The following is a 16,972-nucleotide window of genomic DNA, read 5'->3' as shown; positions in this document are numbered from 1 at the left end:
TATCGTCAGTCCCTGCTCCTTTGCAATATCCTTTGGTATTTTCGTATTTACTTCCATTTAGCTTCGCCGCTTTCCCCCTCCCCCTTCTTGATTTCTTTGTATCTGTCTGTATCACTTCAGAGACTCGGACTATGTGCAGATTCTTACATTTGGTAGACTGGCAGGTGTGAATCCTTATTATGATCACAAATGCTTTTTTTCCTTTCAGTTGGTTCATGTCAAATAATCTAAATTGATTCCCGTTTCTCTACTTTGACTGCGTATATTAGCTAGTATATCAAATAATAAATGATAAGGACATTTTATTTGATATGTTAAATGACAAAGAAAGTATATCGATGTTTTTCTTGAAAAGAAAGCTTCAATATTTAGGGGTTTTTTTTTACTTTTAAAGGGTGCCCACCAAACAGAACAAGTCTTTAACACAGCATCGGTTGTCAGAATATGAATGGTATTTAAAAAGTTTAGTTTCTATGAATGCTACAATTCTTATACTGTTTGTAGTTCAATACAATCCCATCGGGTGCCCAGATAAAATGTCAATAGCACCAAAGAATTGTTGGTTCAGAAGCTATTGATTTTGTCATCTGGTTTTCAGTACCCGTATGTTCTGTCACAGTCATCACACGGCTAATCAAGAGAATACAAAGTATGTAGAAAACCAACACTTATAGGAGGTAAGTAATTTCACGATTCTGTGTAAAACGAGTACATATCATAATCAAACTGTTCTCATCTTTCTGTAACTCAAGTTCATGAAATAAGTATGGACACATTGTACGAATTAATTTCCCTGCTGTCAGCCATTTTCGAAATAGAAAATCTGAATAAAACGTCAGAATCAAGTTTCAAATCTTTCTCACACTTTCAGTCATTTAGGCAATAACTAATTATACAAAGTCGACAATGTATATATGTATGTATGTGTAAATGAGAAAATTGCTAAATTAAACAAATTACACTACCATCGGATTATTATCATGAAAATTTAAAAAAAAAACTGTCTACAAAACAATGGGTGCAACTAGTTGAGCAGGAAATATTACATTTCTTTAGTAACGTTACAAATTACTCCCAACCATATCTGGGACTGGGGTTTAGGGTGGGGTTACAGGGGTCGGACTTCAGTTCAGACTTCTGTGTCCTGTTTGGTTAACTGTTGTCTTTTTCTTTTCTTTTGCATAGTGTTTTCTGTTCTTCGACGGGTTATGCTATCTAATTACCTTCTTATCATGTATTTTGTATTTGCAAAAGGTCTTTTCGGGAAGAGTTTTGAAACTTGATGCTAGATTTGAAAAGATCCCACAAGATCCCAATCTTTTTAATGAGTCGATACATTTCGGTTATTACAAGTTTATTTTACTATGTATTTGGCATCGTTAAAACAAAGACTGAAAATCCGGAACAAAACATTGCAGAAGACTGATTATCAATTGAATGAGTTACAACGTTAATGCTTTGTCGTTGTTCTAATAAACTTGTCTTTGTCAGAATAACAGCTTATATTGTAGGGAATGTAACATTTGGTGTGAGGCGTCTTTTTAAAATCCACAATGGAAATGAACTCAAATAAAAAAAAAAACATGAACAAAAAGATATTATAAAACTTTCCATTTAAGATATGCTTACGAATAAAATTTAAAATGTATAAATTTAAGTTTTTATACAATATAGTACTTGCATGGGGTCTTTAATAGCCGACAAAACACTTGATAAAAATTCTCTACAATATTTAGCACGGTTAAATTATGTTTTTATATATTTGATTCAAATCATTGAAATTCAGCTAAAAAAAATGTTATAACAAGAATGTGCCCATAGTACACGGATGCCCCACTCGCACTATCATTTTCTATGTTCCGTAAACCGTGAAATTGGGGTCAAAACTTTAATTTTGAATTAAAATTAGAAAGATCATATCATAGAAAACATGTGTACTAAGTTTCAAGTTGATTGGACTTTAACTTCATCAAAAACTACCTTGACCAAAAACTTTAACCTGAACTTCACACTATCATTTTCTATGTTCAGTGGACCATAAAATTGGGGTAAAAGCTATAATTTGGCATTAAAATTAGAAAGATCATATCATGGGGAACATGTGTACTAAATTTCAAGTTGATTGGACTTCAACTTCTTTAAAAAATACCTTGACCAAAAACTTTAACCTGAAGCGAACGGACGCACGGACGAACGGAGTCACAGACCAGAAAACATAATGCCCCTCTACTATCGTAGGTGGGGCATAAAAATGACATAACAAGAACCTTGTTAAACTTCTGAATAAAGCTCAACAAATTTTACATATTTTGTATACGAAGAGTCATCATGTTTTAAATGAAACAAATAAAAGTACATGAACATTTCATTTTACTTTTGATAAGGGCACTTTATCAAAGCTTTAAAATAAACTAACTTTGAATCTTTTTGTAGGAAAATATACATTTAAAAAAAATTGAAACCGGTCAGTCATCGACATCATTCCCCCCCCTAAAAACAAGCACAGTAACCTATAAATTTTCGATAATCATCTCGATCTAAAACATATATTCTACTACTACCCTTCCGGTGCTTTTTGCGAGTTCCTTAAGAACTATCGAAGAATTATTCCATTTTAGAGTGAAAAAAATCTTTGCATGTTTTAGATAGATTACTTGCTGTTGATGGTCTATTTGATTAGGCTGACAGTTTGATTTTCGCACTCTTTATACTACCCTTCCATACAATATTACCTAACAGTAGTTTACCTATTTAATTAAATGGTCGTCTTAATTTGCTGCAACTCATATAATGAATTGTCTAAAATGAGAAAGGTAAACGTGCTAGATGTAGATGTATTTATTGGAAGTGTGATGAGATGATTCAAACATTAATTTGTCTCCATGACAATATTTATGTATGTTTCAGCAACACAGTTTATCGACATAATATAGGTACTCATATGGGCACCAATTGTTCCCCTTTAATATCAGACGTGTTCCTGTACTGTTATGGCAAAACTCAGTCCAGCAGTAAAGACCCATCTAAATTCCATTTAATTGATAAATTTAACAATACTTTCCGTTCTCTTGATGATATTTTCCCCTTGGATAATCAGGAATTCCATTAATATGCTGCCGAAATGTACCGGGAGTAGAAAGGCAAATGAATGCTTTCAAAACATCTACCTTGTATCTTTCTGTAGATTTTATTTCGGCGGTATTTTTGCAAGTTCGCCAAAAAAATACAAGTGTACTTAGTATTTGCACCTTCCTCAATCACTTGTTTTTATTTTAAATTAAGATTTCTCGAAAATTACTGTTTTGAAGATTAGACTATATCGAGGGGTCATCGTTTGTCCGTGTAAAAGATTTTAAAATCTTTATGTACGAAAACATGATTTTGGACCGTTTTTCACGCTACATAAAAGGCTTATTGAGTTAAACTTTAAACCAAAAAAGTATTCCAGTGTATTTTTTTACATTTTAAATGTTTTATCCTCTCACAAACAATAATTAAATTTAATACTAGTATCATGAAAAGTAAGGCAGAATGGCACGTTTTTCTTTGATGTGAAACTTTCACGAATGCTAGGAAATGTTTTCAGTCACCTGTAATTGTATAGACTTAAGGAAGTATATCTTATTCATAGAAAACACATCTTGAATTTATTTTCTTAATGCTAGTACTTTTCAACCACTTAGGCCATTCAAGTATTAGATATTTGCCAATATTTCCCCCGAGACTTCAATTAAAGAAGTTATTTTATTAACAACGTTGTATTATTGAAATTGGTAATCAATGAAAGTAAGAATTTTTAAATTTATTGACGTCATCATTGTAAACCATACATCTACTGTGTTTTCTTTGAATTATTTTTTCTCTCTTGTGACTAGGTACTATTTTGCATTGTTTCTTTACAATATAAGCTATCACCAGAAAAAATTAAAACCTCTGATGTCGATAGAGTTATGAACAAACTTATACTGGACTCGATCCTCAGTTATATCAAGAGTTTTGCGGTCTACTGCAATTAAATACATTTTCTCTGAAACCTCCTCACCAATATGACTACGCACATCTTAAGATTGGCAATCATTTAAAAAACAACAACATTATTGTCTTTAATTCAAATAGAACATAAGTTACACTAGATAAGGGTTCCTTTTTGTGGCCCTTTCGATTCAAAAATCGAAAAGTTTACTCTTAAATCTTTAAACTTTGATGTTCACATGAGATTCATTATTAGTCGGTTAGATATCAGTACCTTCATTTGTGTCATGATGTAATTTTAAGACCAAAGAGCGGAGGAGAAGAGTGCTACGAATTACATATTTGCATTTGGCCTAAAAACTTCAAAATCTGTGAAAAAAGTGACACATATCCTTTGATATCTAAACACGAGCAACACGTTTACCTGAAAGTTGTTTTGATACATGATTTCTTATTTGGACCCTATGACCACACCCCATATTCTAGTGTTATACCCAGAAATGTAACAACTTAATAATAACCATGTTTAAATAAATAACATTGACAATGTTGCACAATCCAAAGTTTTAAAAATGGCTCCGTGGCCCATAATTTCAATATTTCAAAGGCATATAAACTTTTATTAAACAAACTTCTCGTCCTGAACATGAATGAAATATTGGCTACTGGACGTAAAGCAACCAAGAATCAATCATGTAACCAAACAAGGTCAAAACAGTCTTTCGTTTTTTATCTTTATTCTGCATAAATAAACAACAGATAAACAAATACTGTTTTGCTTAGTATCTACTTGTTCTGTTGTTCTGTGCCAGTGAGCGAACGGTAAAGTAAAAAAACAAACTTTTGCACAGTAGTCCTTTATAATTGAATGTCGATTTCTATAAAGTTAAGATATGAACATAAAAAAATATATGCATAAAGCGTCGAAGTTGAATTGCAGGATAGAAACACCAGCTTTAATTGCATTATTGGTGGCTTATTGGTCTCTCTGCTATAGCATTATTATTTCACAGTTCGTTGAATTTTGCAAAAGTCATCAATAATTGATGTAAGTTTTAATCGATTCAAACATCATGTATTTCATTTGATAATACGTCAGATATTCAATAGACATATAGACAAATGAAAATGTCGTAAAAAGTACATTATATTTATATCAGAACATTAAAATAAAATGAAAAGGATGTCAATTCAATACTTCCATGATCAAAATAAGGAGATACGGTATGATGGATCAATGAGACAATTATCCACTAAAGTTCAAATAAAGTGGGTGTAAGCGATTGCAGGCAACTCTACGGCCTTAAATAAATGAATAAAATTGAGAATGGAAATGGAGAATGTGTCAAAGAGACAACAACCCGACCATAGAACAGACAACAGCAGAAGTCATCAACATGTCTGGAATGCAGCGAGAAATTCCCGCAACCGGAGGCGTCCTTCAGCTGGCCCCTAAACAAATATATATATACTAGTTCAGTGTTAATGAACGCCATACTAAACTCAAAATTGTACACAAGAAACTAAAATAAAAAAGAATACAAGACTATAACAAAGGCCAGAGGCTCCTGGCTTGGGACAGAAGCATACCGTATAGTGGGCTATAAATGGCATCAACATGAAAAACAGCCAAATTTATAACAATTTTTTTTTACGAAAACCACTAAACTACAGGATACGGACTTTCGATAGGGTCGCATAGATATGGAGAAGATAAACACAATTGCTGGCACCAAACTCTCTCCCTATGAAAATGATGCAGCAGTAAAACATAAGAATTTGTTGAAAAGGCTGAACTCATCAGATTGACAGAAAGCAGAAAACAAGTATCAAAACACAGTCTGAACGTGACAGGAAATGTATACATAATACATCCATCACAACAAAAAAGACACAGCGTACAGATCTAAGAGTACTGACAGTAACTGACAGCTATAGTCAAAGGCCAATAAAACTCATACAAAATCATGCATCTAAAACTAAATTATTAATTTGTACACATCCAACATTCTCTGGATTTAGTGTAAAGACGTCATCAACAGTAACTAGTATATGATGATATAGATCAGTTAGATAGCTTTGAATTGGGATCACACTAACAAAATGAGTAGATAAAAGGTAGTGATGTAGAAGAATTCTAATAAAGCTTATTTTATGTCTACATACAACTTTACCAAAGCAATTTGAGTCAAAATCAAAGAAATTATCCAATGTCTAAAACTGTCATCAACAAAAATACACAAACAAACCAAGACGAGTATTAATCATTATAAAAATAAATATGTTTTTTTAAGACAAACATTTCCATTGCCGAGATGAATTTTCTTAAAATGTGTAATTTCTTTTTTTTTACTAATTTCAGTGAAAATGAATACGTTATCTGCTGTGCTTTGGACAGTATTTGTTCAGCAAAGCATTTCTTTTATACTTGGTAAGTAAAAATCATTCCTTCGAAAAATTAACATTTTACAAGTTATTTCAATCATTTGAGGGTGTTTTTTTATACCCCCATCTAAGTGAAACGACTTGGGTTATATTTAGCGGTCAGTATGTCCCTTCGTTTCTTATTTACATGTTCAGTGGTATAACAGAACAAAACAAGAACATACTGTACAAGACGAAAAGAAAATATGATAAAACGACAACCACCCGATCAAAGAGCAGACAACAGCCAAAGGCCACCAATGGGACTTCATCGCAGCGAGTAATTCCACCAACGGAGGTGGTCCTCTGCTGGTCCCTTAATAAAAGTTCATTAAAAATGGACGTCATACTAAACTCCAAAACACATAAATAAACTAAAATAAAAAAAAAACATTCATAACTAACAAAAGGCCAGAGGCTCCTGACTTGGGACAGCCACAAATGCCGCGGGTTTGAACATGTCTTGTGTGATCTCAACCCTCCCCTATACCTCTAGTCAATGTAGAATAAAGAAACGACATATATATATATAATATATTTATAGTGCAACCTGATATAACAATTATTTTACATACATTAATACAACGTCAATCAGCCAGCCTTCAAAGGCTTACGAAGCACTGTCAATTAATATCTATAATTTGCGCTAATATAGAAGATATGAAATTAATCCTTCAAGAACATTTTAAAACAAGATTATTTAAATATCACAATGAGATTGTAACTGAGTTCTGATTTTTGAAATATTGAATATATAGTTTGACACTAGTTTACAGTCTGTAGTTAGCAATTTAATGAGTATTTCGTCATCAGAAAGAACGGAAAAGTCTATGTTGTTACTTTGCTGAAAGTCAGCGAAGGCATTGTTTCTTTCACACAAATATAAAGGACATTTAACTATTTCGTCCTCAACGGATACATTGTCATTGCAAACTTTACAAAAACGTCTATTTGACGGGCTAGCACACTCCATGTAAAAGAAGTCCCAGTCCTATGTCAGAATAGGTAACAAAAGAAACTAAGCAAAATGACATTAATATATAAAAGAACAAAAGACAACTTGCAGCTACTGACATGCCAGATCCAGACCTCATTTAAACTTATTTGAAGATTATATCTTCATCATGTGAACAACACGTAATATGTTAGCTTGCTGTATCAGGATCACCAACCAAATCCTAAATTGGAGCTATAATTCTGCATGTATTTCAGTGAAGTTATCTATGTATAGCTTTAAGTCAATAAATGCACTTTCCTATTGTTCACAGAGGCGGATTTAGGGGGGGGCAGGGGGCCCGGGCCCCCCCTTTTTGGGAAAAAAAATGGTTGCCTATATAGGGAATCACTGAAGCGTGACTGGAGCGGGCCCCCTCTTAGGTCAGTCAGTGGGCCCCCACTTATGACAATTCCTGGATCCGCCACTGGTTCATGATTAGATTCATTAGTCCTTAATATTAACGGAAATACTCACTACACCTTCATATAATTGAAAATAATAGTTTTAAGAAAAATCATTAAAAATTTATGTTTTAATTGAAACAACACAAATTAAATATAACTGTCGATCGTAAATACAATATGAATTTTGTTTGGTTGAATGTGGGTTTTTAAGAAACCGAAAACTTTCCATACAGTAAGCAAACATTAACAATTAACAAAGATAGTATTGATTATAAACCTAGCATTGAAACTCTTAATTTCTTTAGATTAGCAATGAATTAGTGCAAGTTTTCTCTGCATCGAAGTGTTCTTAATTTGACGTCTTTTACATTGGTTGATCATGTATATTATTTAAAAATGGAGGTTATTTATCATAATCCATTTTGAGCCTGATTTGAGTACGTCGACTACATGTATATAAAAAGGTTCTGTCAACGAAAAGTTCATATAAGGTTCTATAAATAGTCCTTTTACAACCAAATGATAGGGGGTAGTCTCTTGATCCCTGCCATTATTGTGTTTGCTATCCCAATCGCGTAGACAATAAATGAAGAAAAATAAACTGTTCGTTTGATAATATGTGAAGTTATGTAGACTATAGTTTTGGAAAGTAAATTTCATAGATAGCAGATTTTCAAATAAACATGCAACGATATGTGCTCGTTTTATTTCAAATCCCAGACCACGAAAACATGCAACCAAACGCTAAACAGAGAAAACAACCACTTGTCCTTAAATTGACTAGCAGAAATAATTTCATATGTCTATATAACTTATATTTTGTAGCTGAGCCAATTCACCCAAATTTAGGATGGGCAGGAAGACGACTTTTAAATTCCACTATAGAACCAGAAAAGTCCATTTTTGACAAAATAAAAGAATTCTACGATGACCCTAACAATCTTGCTATGTGGGGTGTACTTCCCCTTATCGTGCTGGTTTATGGAGGATTTTGTGTAATTTACTGCGTCTGTAAGGGATATGATGATTGTAAAAAGAAGAAAAACAAGAAGGCTAAAAAGAAAAGACTACTTGATGATGAAGACGACGAACTTATTACAGCTAACAGCAGTGGCGAACATAACAATAACTTCAATGATACGAAATACGAAAATACTGGAAGAAGTGCAACACGTGCTGCAATGGCAGCTACATTTGCTGCTAAGAACCAGAGTAACCAAGCTCAAGGCAGAAAACACGCGACTTCTACTTCGGATGTCAAACTTGCAGTAGAAAGAGAAAATAGCACTCCGTTACCATGGGCAATACCTGACGAGGATTCCCTGTATCCCACAAAAGATAAAGGACACCCACCTCCACCACCAGCCCCGGCACAGGAACAGAAATTAAACCTAAAGCCACTCTCGATCAATCAACCGACTGACAAGCAGCCGTACAAAGCACCAAACCGGAAACCACATCCTGACATGCACATGCCACCAAGTCCACCACCCCCTTACGATTTTGGACGCCGAGACTCAGTCGAAGAAATTTCTATGAATCCTCGAAAGATCCACGCAGTGTCTAACAGAGCCAATGACCCGAGAAAAGCAATGAATGCTATGGAGCAATATGCTTTGGCACGGCAAGCCGCTCAGTTGTTACGTGTTGACAATGGCCAACCGGGCCAGCCAGGATACAAAAAACCTAAACGTTTAGTTTTTGTTGCTGAATAACTTTTTCTTGACTTTATTCTTTAATGCTGCTGAAACAAGATACTGAAACGAATTATCTTATGATCTTTCTTTAAAAAAAGTCAACAACAACTTTTCACGAGAATTGGCAGTAACTGATTACAGAGAGTTGAAACTGAATTAAGATTTAACAGATAAATTAAATGTAAATGTTATTTACCTTATTTTCTGGATGAAATTTGTAATCTAATTCGTCCATTTGTAATATATAAAATACAAAGAAACGATATACATTTATACATTCGAAAGAAAGGGTATTTCAAAATAGACGAAAATAAATTAGATTGTTGATATCATTGCAGAAATGCTATGATCTGTTTACTGCTACATATACATCCATGTACTTTTTAGATATTGTTCTCTCTTTAGTAGATCTAATACCCTGTTCATTTTATTTTAATCCTGAAGATGTCACCAATAAATGTTAAATTGTTAGCAACGTTAAAGTTGTTCTACCCTAGACCATATAAATTGCCTTAATCGTATTCGACACAATTTTTTTGAATATTTCGTTTTCAATTCGTTTAAACTTTGTGTATTTGATTCGAATCATCCTTAATAAGTGTAGTAGGCAACAACAAAAAAGCAATGTTGATATTGAAAAAAAGCTATTATCATGCAAAGAATGCATTCAAGTCCATTCAACCAGCAGAAATTTTGACGAACACAACATGATTGTGTGTCTGCTTTGTTGAATGGGAAAACAAAAAAAGGGGTAATTTAACTGACAAATGATAACTGTCTCGGATTTAAAGCGGGGTAGATTGTATATTGTGAACATTGCATACATGTAGATACATTGAAGTGAATGTTTTCTAGAGACTGCTTTTATAAATGCTATGTTGTTTGGTATTCGTATCAAAAGTGCTACTTTGCTATAGAAATATTTTTTTTATGATTTTTTTTTAATATTATAGACAGAAGGTTATCTTTGTGGCTATACATCGCAAAGTTATTTTAATGTTATAAAAAATGAATTGTTTTCCCCCTCTCTATTACATTAGTTTATACTTCTGTTTTTATTTTAAATCATGTAATAATATCTGAAATTTATTTTTAAGAGGTAACTAATTAATTTTCCATTTTACCACTACTGACTTTAATTTTTCGCAACTTGACCCGATGTGACTCTGGAATCATTTTTCATTTGTTACATCAAATATTTCCTATTTTGACCGAAATAATTGGGAACAAACTTAAATTCACGTTATATTTTTCCAAAAAAATATCTTTAATCTGCCGCATGCTAATCTTAATCTCTGATTTGCGCAAAGTTGTTAATAATAATTATGTTTTATTGTAAATTGTATTTTTAAATATTATTCAATGCATATTGTTATATTGATAGATTAGTATTTAATATTTATTCCGTCCTGTTACATTGTTATCATATTGTTATTTCACAGACTTTTTTATTTACGTTCCTATGTAGTTTGTGTGCCGGTCATGTAGCGTACTCTCGGTACCAAACGGAATACAAATTCGTTATTTCTATCAGTTTCTGAATCTCGAGCAAATAATTGTTATATTCCGAGACAGTGTAATGCCATTCCTTTTTTTTTATATGGCAACCATGTTATTTGCGCAGTAAAATTGTATTGACTGGTATATATGTATACATTTGTTTTCGTGCCTTAAATTGTTGGTTTCAGAATAATAATATTATTTTAGGACGTGATGAAGCAATAATCCGCCAGATTTAACATCTTCCGCTTCAGTTCAAAATTCACACAAAATATCTACTGGTAAACGTTGGGGAGAATAGCCATGAAAAGTCTGGCATATAAATTATATGCTTATAATCCGTATAAATCTAGTGTACAAGCAGTAACAAGAAACCATAATTCAAGTCCATTATTTTTTTTCTTTCTTTCGAAGTTGACAACCATGTGCAATTTAAAAAGTAAAAAAAAAACACCAGTAAATTTTAATTCAAATTCAAAAGAAATCTTACACTTCTTTTAATGTCATCTTCTGCAATGACTGACAAATTCATTATGTGAATAACTAGTAGTAACAAGTAATTAATTTTGTAAACCATTACTCATAGATTGTTATTTTTATAATACATGTATATATGTGCTGTCTTACATTCTTACCTAATAAATAACTGTGATACTTTTAATCAAGTGTGTTGTTTTCAACTAGGAACCAATCAGTCATTGATAAAAATAAAAGCATGACTACATTTTCGATTCCTTTCAGTCGACTTACTTTTGTGAAGCTATGTAAATGATGAGAAGAAAATTCAAAAGAGGGACTTACAAACTCATCATTCAAAAATTGAAATGACAACGCCATGGGTACACAAAAGAAAAAGTCACAAAGACAATAAGTTCACAAAACACAACATAAAAAATATAGACTAAGCAACACGAACACCACCAAAAACTTGGGGTGATCTTAGATACCCTTGAAGAGTGAGCAAATCCTTTTTCACATGTGGCACCAGTCGTGCTGCTTCTGTTGTTACAAACTTTGTAAATAGTCTTATTTGGTAGGTCTCATTCGAGCAAATGGAACTGGATTGTACACTGTAATTACGACATTTGGAACATATCCGATATCATCCGTGAAACGGATATTCCATAACAGTCAACCAACTCGTGATGGCGTCCGAAACATTCACGAAGAGGTGATTTCAACTTCACTATTTACAATACAACATTTAAACAGGAAGAAATAAACCAAAATGTCAATAAAAATATACTAATCAAAAATAGACCAACAACGCCATGTTTCAAAATGGAGAATTTTTGTGATTTTACTTTTTCAAACAAATCATCTAATGAAAAAACAGGAAAAACTATAGAATCCCAAAAAGACTTGGCCTTGCGGTCATAAAACTTTCGAGCACGATGTTTGTACTCAGACTCAAGAATCAACGACATCTGCCGTGTTGCTCATTTAAACTTTCGATTGTGTCATAAATGATGAAAAATGGGATTGTAGTAACGATTAGTTGAACATATCAGAAATCATCTGTGCCACAGATATACCAGCATATTATCATGGATAAAAAGGGGGAGGAAACTCATTCAAGATTTATCTTTCATTTAGACAAGTGATATCTCAGTGAAATAATCAAATAGGATATTGAAATGGAAAGAACTTATTTTATATGTATATATACTGTAAAGAACGGCCTTTTGTGTTTGTCGTTTTGACATTAGATAAAACAAAGAAAACGAACAAATGGGAGTATTTCAAGCATTTATACATAAGAGATATGTCGATAAAATGTGTACAGTAAAATGGCTCACATAAAGCATCTTAAAGTACCAGCTGACCTTGTGAGGGTTTAACAGCCAGTCAAGGTCGTTGAAACCCACCGAAAAAGTATAGTAATAAAAGACAGTACCAATATCAATAAAAAGATAAAATGATTCCCTGCTATACCTTAATATCGATTGTAATACACATGTACAGTGTTCTTAGCTACATAATAGTTGGATTGGGGTATACATGTATCAATAAGACAATAACCCAACAACAGACGAAAAAACCACAAAAGACATCCAGACAACAAATTCCCTAATTAAGACTGATCATCAACATACCACCCGGACTCCACCTTCTGATTCCGATCGGTAGAAAGTATGGTGTCGTATGTAAGCGGTCAAATCAGACAACATACCACCCGGACTCCACCTTTTGATTCCGATCGGTAGAAAGTATGGTGTCGTATGTAAGTGGTCAAATCAGACAACATACCACCCGGACTCCACCTTCTGATTCCGATCGGTAGAAAGTATGGTGTCGTATGTAAGCGGTCAAATCAGACAACATGCCTAGGATTGAAAATAATGAGAGGTTTTAAGGAATACAGCATATATCAATGCAGAAAGTTCACCTTAATGTCTTATAGAAGATAACAAAAACACAAGTACAAGTACAACAGCAACAATAAAAAGAAATCTGACGTAAATTAATATGCAGAAGAGTAAATAAAAACATACCTTTATTAGATGTATATATATATATAACGATGACAACATCACTTACTAATTTCAACGTTGAAATATTTCAAAGCGGACAGTATCTATACACGCCGTTCCTAGTCCCATTGCACATAAACCAAAACTGTAGCAACCGTAAAAAGGGACAAGATATGAATCTTAACATATTTTCTACTCATAGAATGTATAACAAAACGTCTATATTGATGGAACAAGTTTATTTTCAGTATGTCTTTGAGATCCAGTTGATTGCTTAAAACTACAGCAGTACTAAAAAGAAATATCGCTCCGAAGAGTACAACATTTAAAAAGACAAAATTTTAAAGAAAAATTCATGCATATAATTTGCTAATATTTCTTTTTGGGCCAATTAAACCATTTGTATTTGATATTTTATAAAGCGTCGCTATATGTTTTAATTTTGTAGTTCTGTTTCAGGTATAAAGGGTGAAGGTTGACGCCTGATAAAACGGTTAAACCCTCGTCATTTGTTTGTCCCTGTATTAAGTCAGGAACCTGTTGTTCAGTGGTTGTCGTTTGTTGATGTTGTTCATTAGTGTTTCTCGTTTCTAATTTTTTATATAGATTATACCGTTGGTTTTCCTGTTTGAATTGTTTTAATAGCTTGTTGTTCGGTGTGAGCCAAGGCTCCGTGTTGAAGGCCGTTATTTGACCTATAATAATTTTCTTGTTACAAATTGTGACTTGGATATAGAGTTGCTCTGATTGGAACTCGTACCACATTTGTTTATATCTATGCATAACAAGAATTCACCTAATACTTTACCACAGGACTGAAACTTTAGCACTTGTGGCTTTACCGTGGTGGTAGGTTTTGCGGAGAATGCTGAGACAGCCGGAGAAAACCTACGAGCCCCGATAGGAATCCGACAATCCTGGTCAAGTCAAGTGTGGAGTTGACTGACGCACCTGCCAAAGACATGCTAGTGATACAGAAGATGAACTGCTTATACACGGTGGAGAACGTTCTGTGCTGTTGATTCGGTCCTGACGGGTGCTGGTGATCAATGAAAAAATGCAAACAAAGACGAAAATGATGATTTTTGCCGTTTTCACTCATAAAAAATGGAAGAAAACAATTGAGATTTTTCAATTTTGTTTCTTATGGGTTCATGTGTAAACCATAAAAAAAAGTTGACCCTCTTAACTGTTTCAGTAAGCGTAACACAAAAATGCTCATTTTCAGAAAATCTGGAATTAAAAAAATAAAACAAAAATGCTCATAGAGTCCGCTTTCAAAACCGCAATCCACACGACAAAACTATTTTGAAAAATGTGAAAAAACATTGCAATTTATTAAAAATTTAGCATTTTCTCAATTCATTCATGTCCTGATACTGTGCTGGTGGGTCCTGATACGGTGCTGGTGATTTTGGATAAGAAGTTGGTCATATTTGAAACAAATGTTACACAATCAATAAAATTGGGCAGATAATTGTTGTCAATAGGATCTATTACTCCTATTTTAGCTCTTGTGCATCCATTTGGCTACTTAATATGTGTTTTCAAATGATCGTAACTTGTATTACATAATTACATAAAAGGGCAACATTTTCGTCATATATCAGATAACAATATATAGTATCTAAACTAAGAATAGTTTTATTAAGATATTAAATACCCCTTACATTGATGCTTCAACAATGATCAAAGCCCATGCCGCATAGACATGTTTGTTAGCGCTGAAGGCACAACTGAAGAGACATGTATTGTCGAAATGCGCATCTGGTGCAAGAAAATTGGTACCGTTAATTTTATTAACAAAGCAAACGGTAGTTTCAAATACTTTTAAATAGATTTTTAAGGATAATGTACCTTTGTGTTGATCCCATGCTAAACATAACAAAAATCTCTGTACAAAGGTTATCTCGTCTTCAGTCTCTGACATATTCTAGTCTGCCCTTTCATAAAAGAGTGATTTTTTTAGTGTTCTATCGAACTTTCGAAAAGAAATACCTGATAACCGTTCAGACAAAAAAAATATGTTGAAAAAATCTTACAGATACAGCAAGTGGTTCTTAATAGCTATAAGATACATTTTCTTTTAAAATACAACTTTTAAATCTTACGAGAAACTATTTCAAGCTTAAAACTTTCATTGTAACCTCGCTCTAACTTATCCCCCCCCCCAAAAAAAAAACCAAACCCCAACAAACCCGCAATACTATTGTCATTCTTATAGTCAGCACCAAATTGTTCACACACAAATGTGTTTAAGCTGCTAAAGACATATGATTCAAACGCTCAGAAAGTCCTTTGTTCTATATTTTTGCTCTCCATTTTTATGCAAAACCTTTTACATTTTTATTTTATGGGTTATTGTTGAAGGTCGTACGATGACGTATGGTTGTTAACACATACTTCCTCTGGTTTCTTATGTAAATGTGTCCATTGACAACAAACATACCACATCATCTACTTTATATAAGTATTGTATAAATTACAACGTATTTTGGTGATCTTGAAAAATTATCGTAATCCCGAAAATCGTAAACATATGTTCTTATCTTAAAAGGGGGCAAGAAGGGTTTCATTAACAGGCCAATAAATAAGATTACAGTTAATTTAAAAAAAAATAAAAAAAGATAGGGGTAATTTTTCTCTCATAATAACAGTAAACAGATTCACAACAATGTCAATTTCAAGAAAGCAGACAACAGTTAATTAGTCAATAACAGTACAGCATCAATGATCTTGAATATATGTCACTTTTAACTAAAATATAAAGGCACAGAAACAGGACATAGGAGCACAGAACCAGGACCGTCTTTCTTATGACCAGCACAGCGTCAGGACAATTCCGTTTAACGAATTTGCACGACTATTGCAATATAATATTGTTGTAATATACTTTGCATGGTACTTATGACGCATCAGAGAAAAATTAAGCAACAAAACAGCCGTTCTGATACAATGTAAACAAACTCACCAGCACAGAATCAGGACCCACCAGCACCTGACAGGACAAAATCACCAGCAAAGAACGTTCTCTCGCAGGACAACCATACCCACCGTGTTATACCAATATGTAGATGTGGTTAGGTTGTTAATGAGACAAATATCCATCAAAGTTAAAATGAAGTGGACGTATCAGTTATAATATTCTGAAGGCTGATAAAAAGTGACCAGACCACTTGACCACTGAGGTCACTAAATTAATTTTAGTAGAAGGTCATAAGCATAGATGAACCAAAACGAACTAAGATTTAGAAGAAACAAATACATTACAATGATGGCAAAGACAAAGTCCAACAAACACAGGAGGAATAGCAAATGCTGCAAATGAATATGTTGTTATAGTTAATTATTTTTTTTTTAGTATAGTTCACAGAAGGAGTCAATTTGTATAGTCAATATCAGTATATAAGATAGACGTTTGGACAGTGTTTGCAATTGCTAGATATTTCTAGAATTGATAAATATATATCTTATAAATATTTTATTTCTGATAAATAATTACAC

At 33.1% G+C, this 16,972-nt stretch overlaps 1 protein-coding gene across 1 annotated transcript; it reads left to right on the top strand.

The window, feature by feature from the left end:
* Positions 1-586: 586 nt before the first annotated feature.
* On the top strand, positions 587-11,255 carry LOC134712488 (uncharacterized). The gene is made up of 3 exons (XM_063574083.1): positions 587-677; positions 6,335-6,403; positions 8,623-11,255. The coding sequence occupies exons 2-3, from the start codon at positions 6,340-6,342 to the stop codon at positions 9,510-9,512; spliced, it is 954 nt and encodes a 317-aa protein (XP_063430153.1). The 5' UTR covers positions 587-677; positions 6,335-6,339; the 3' UTR covers positions 9,513-11,255.
* Positions 11,256-16,972: the final 5,717 nt, after the last annotated feature.

Source organism: Mytilus trossulus, chromosome 3 (genome assembly GCF_036588685.1).
Source record: "Mytilus trossulus isolate FHL-02 chromosome 3, PNRI_Mtr1.1.1.hap1, whole genome shotgun sequence".
NCBI lineage: Eukaryota > Metazoa > Mollusca > Bivalvia > Mytilida > Mytilidae > Mytilus > Mytilus trossulus.
Note: the sequence above shows the minus strand (reverse complement) of the source record. Positions and strands in the feature narration are given on the sequence as shown.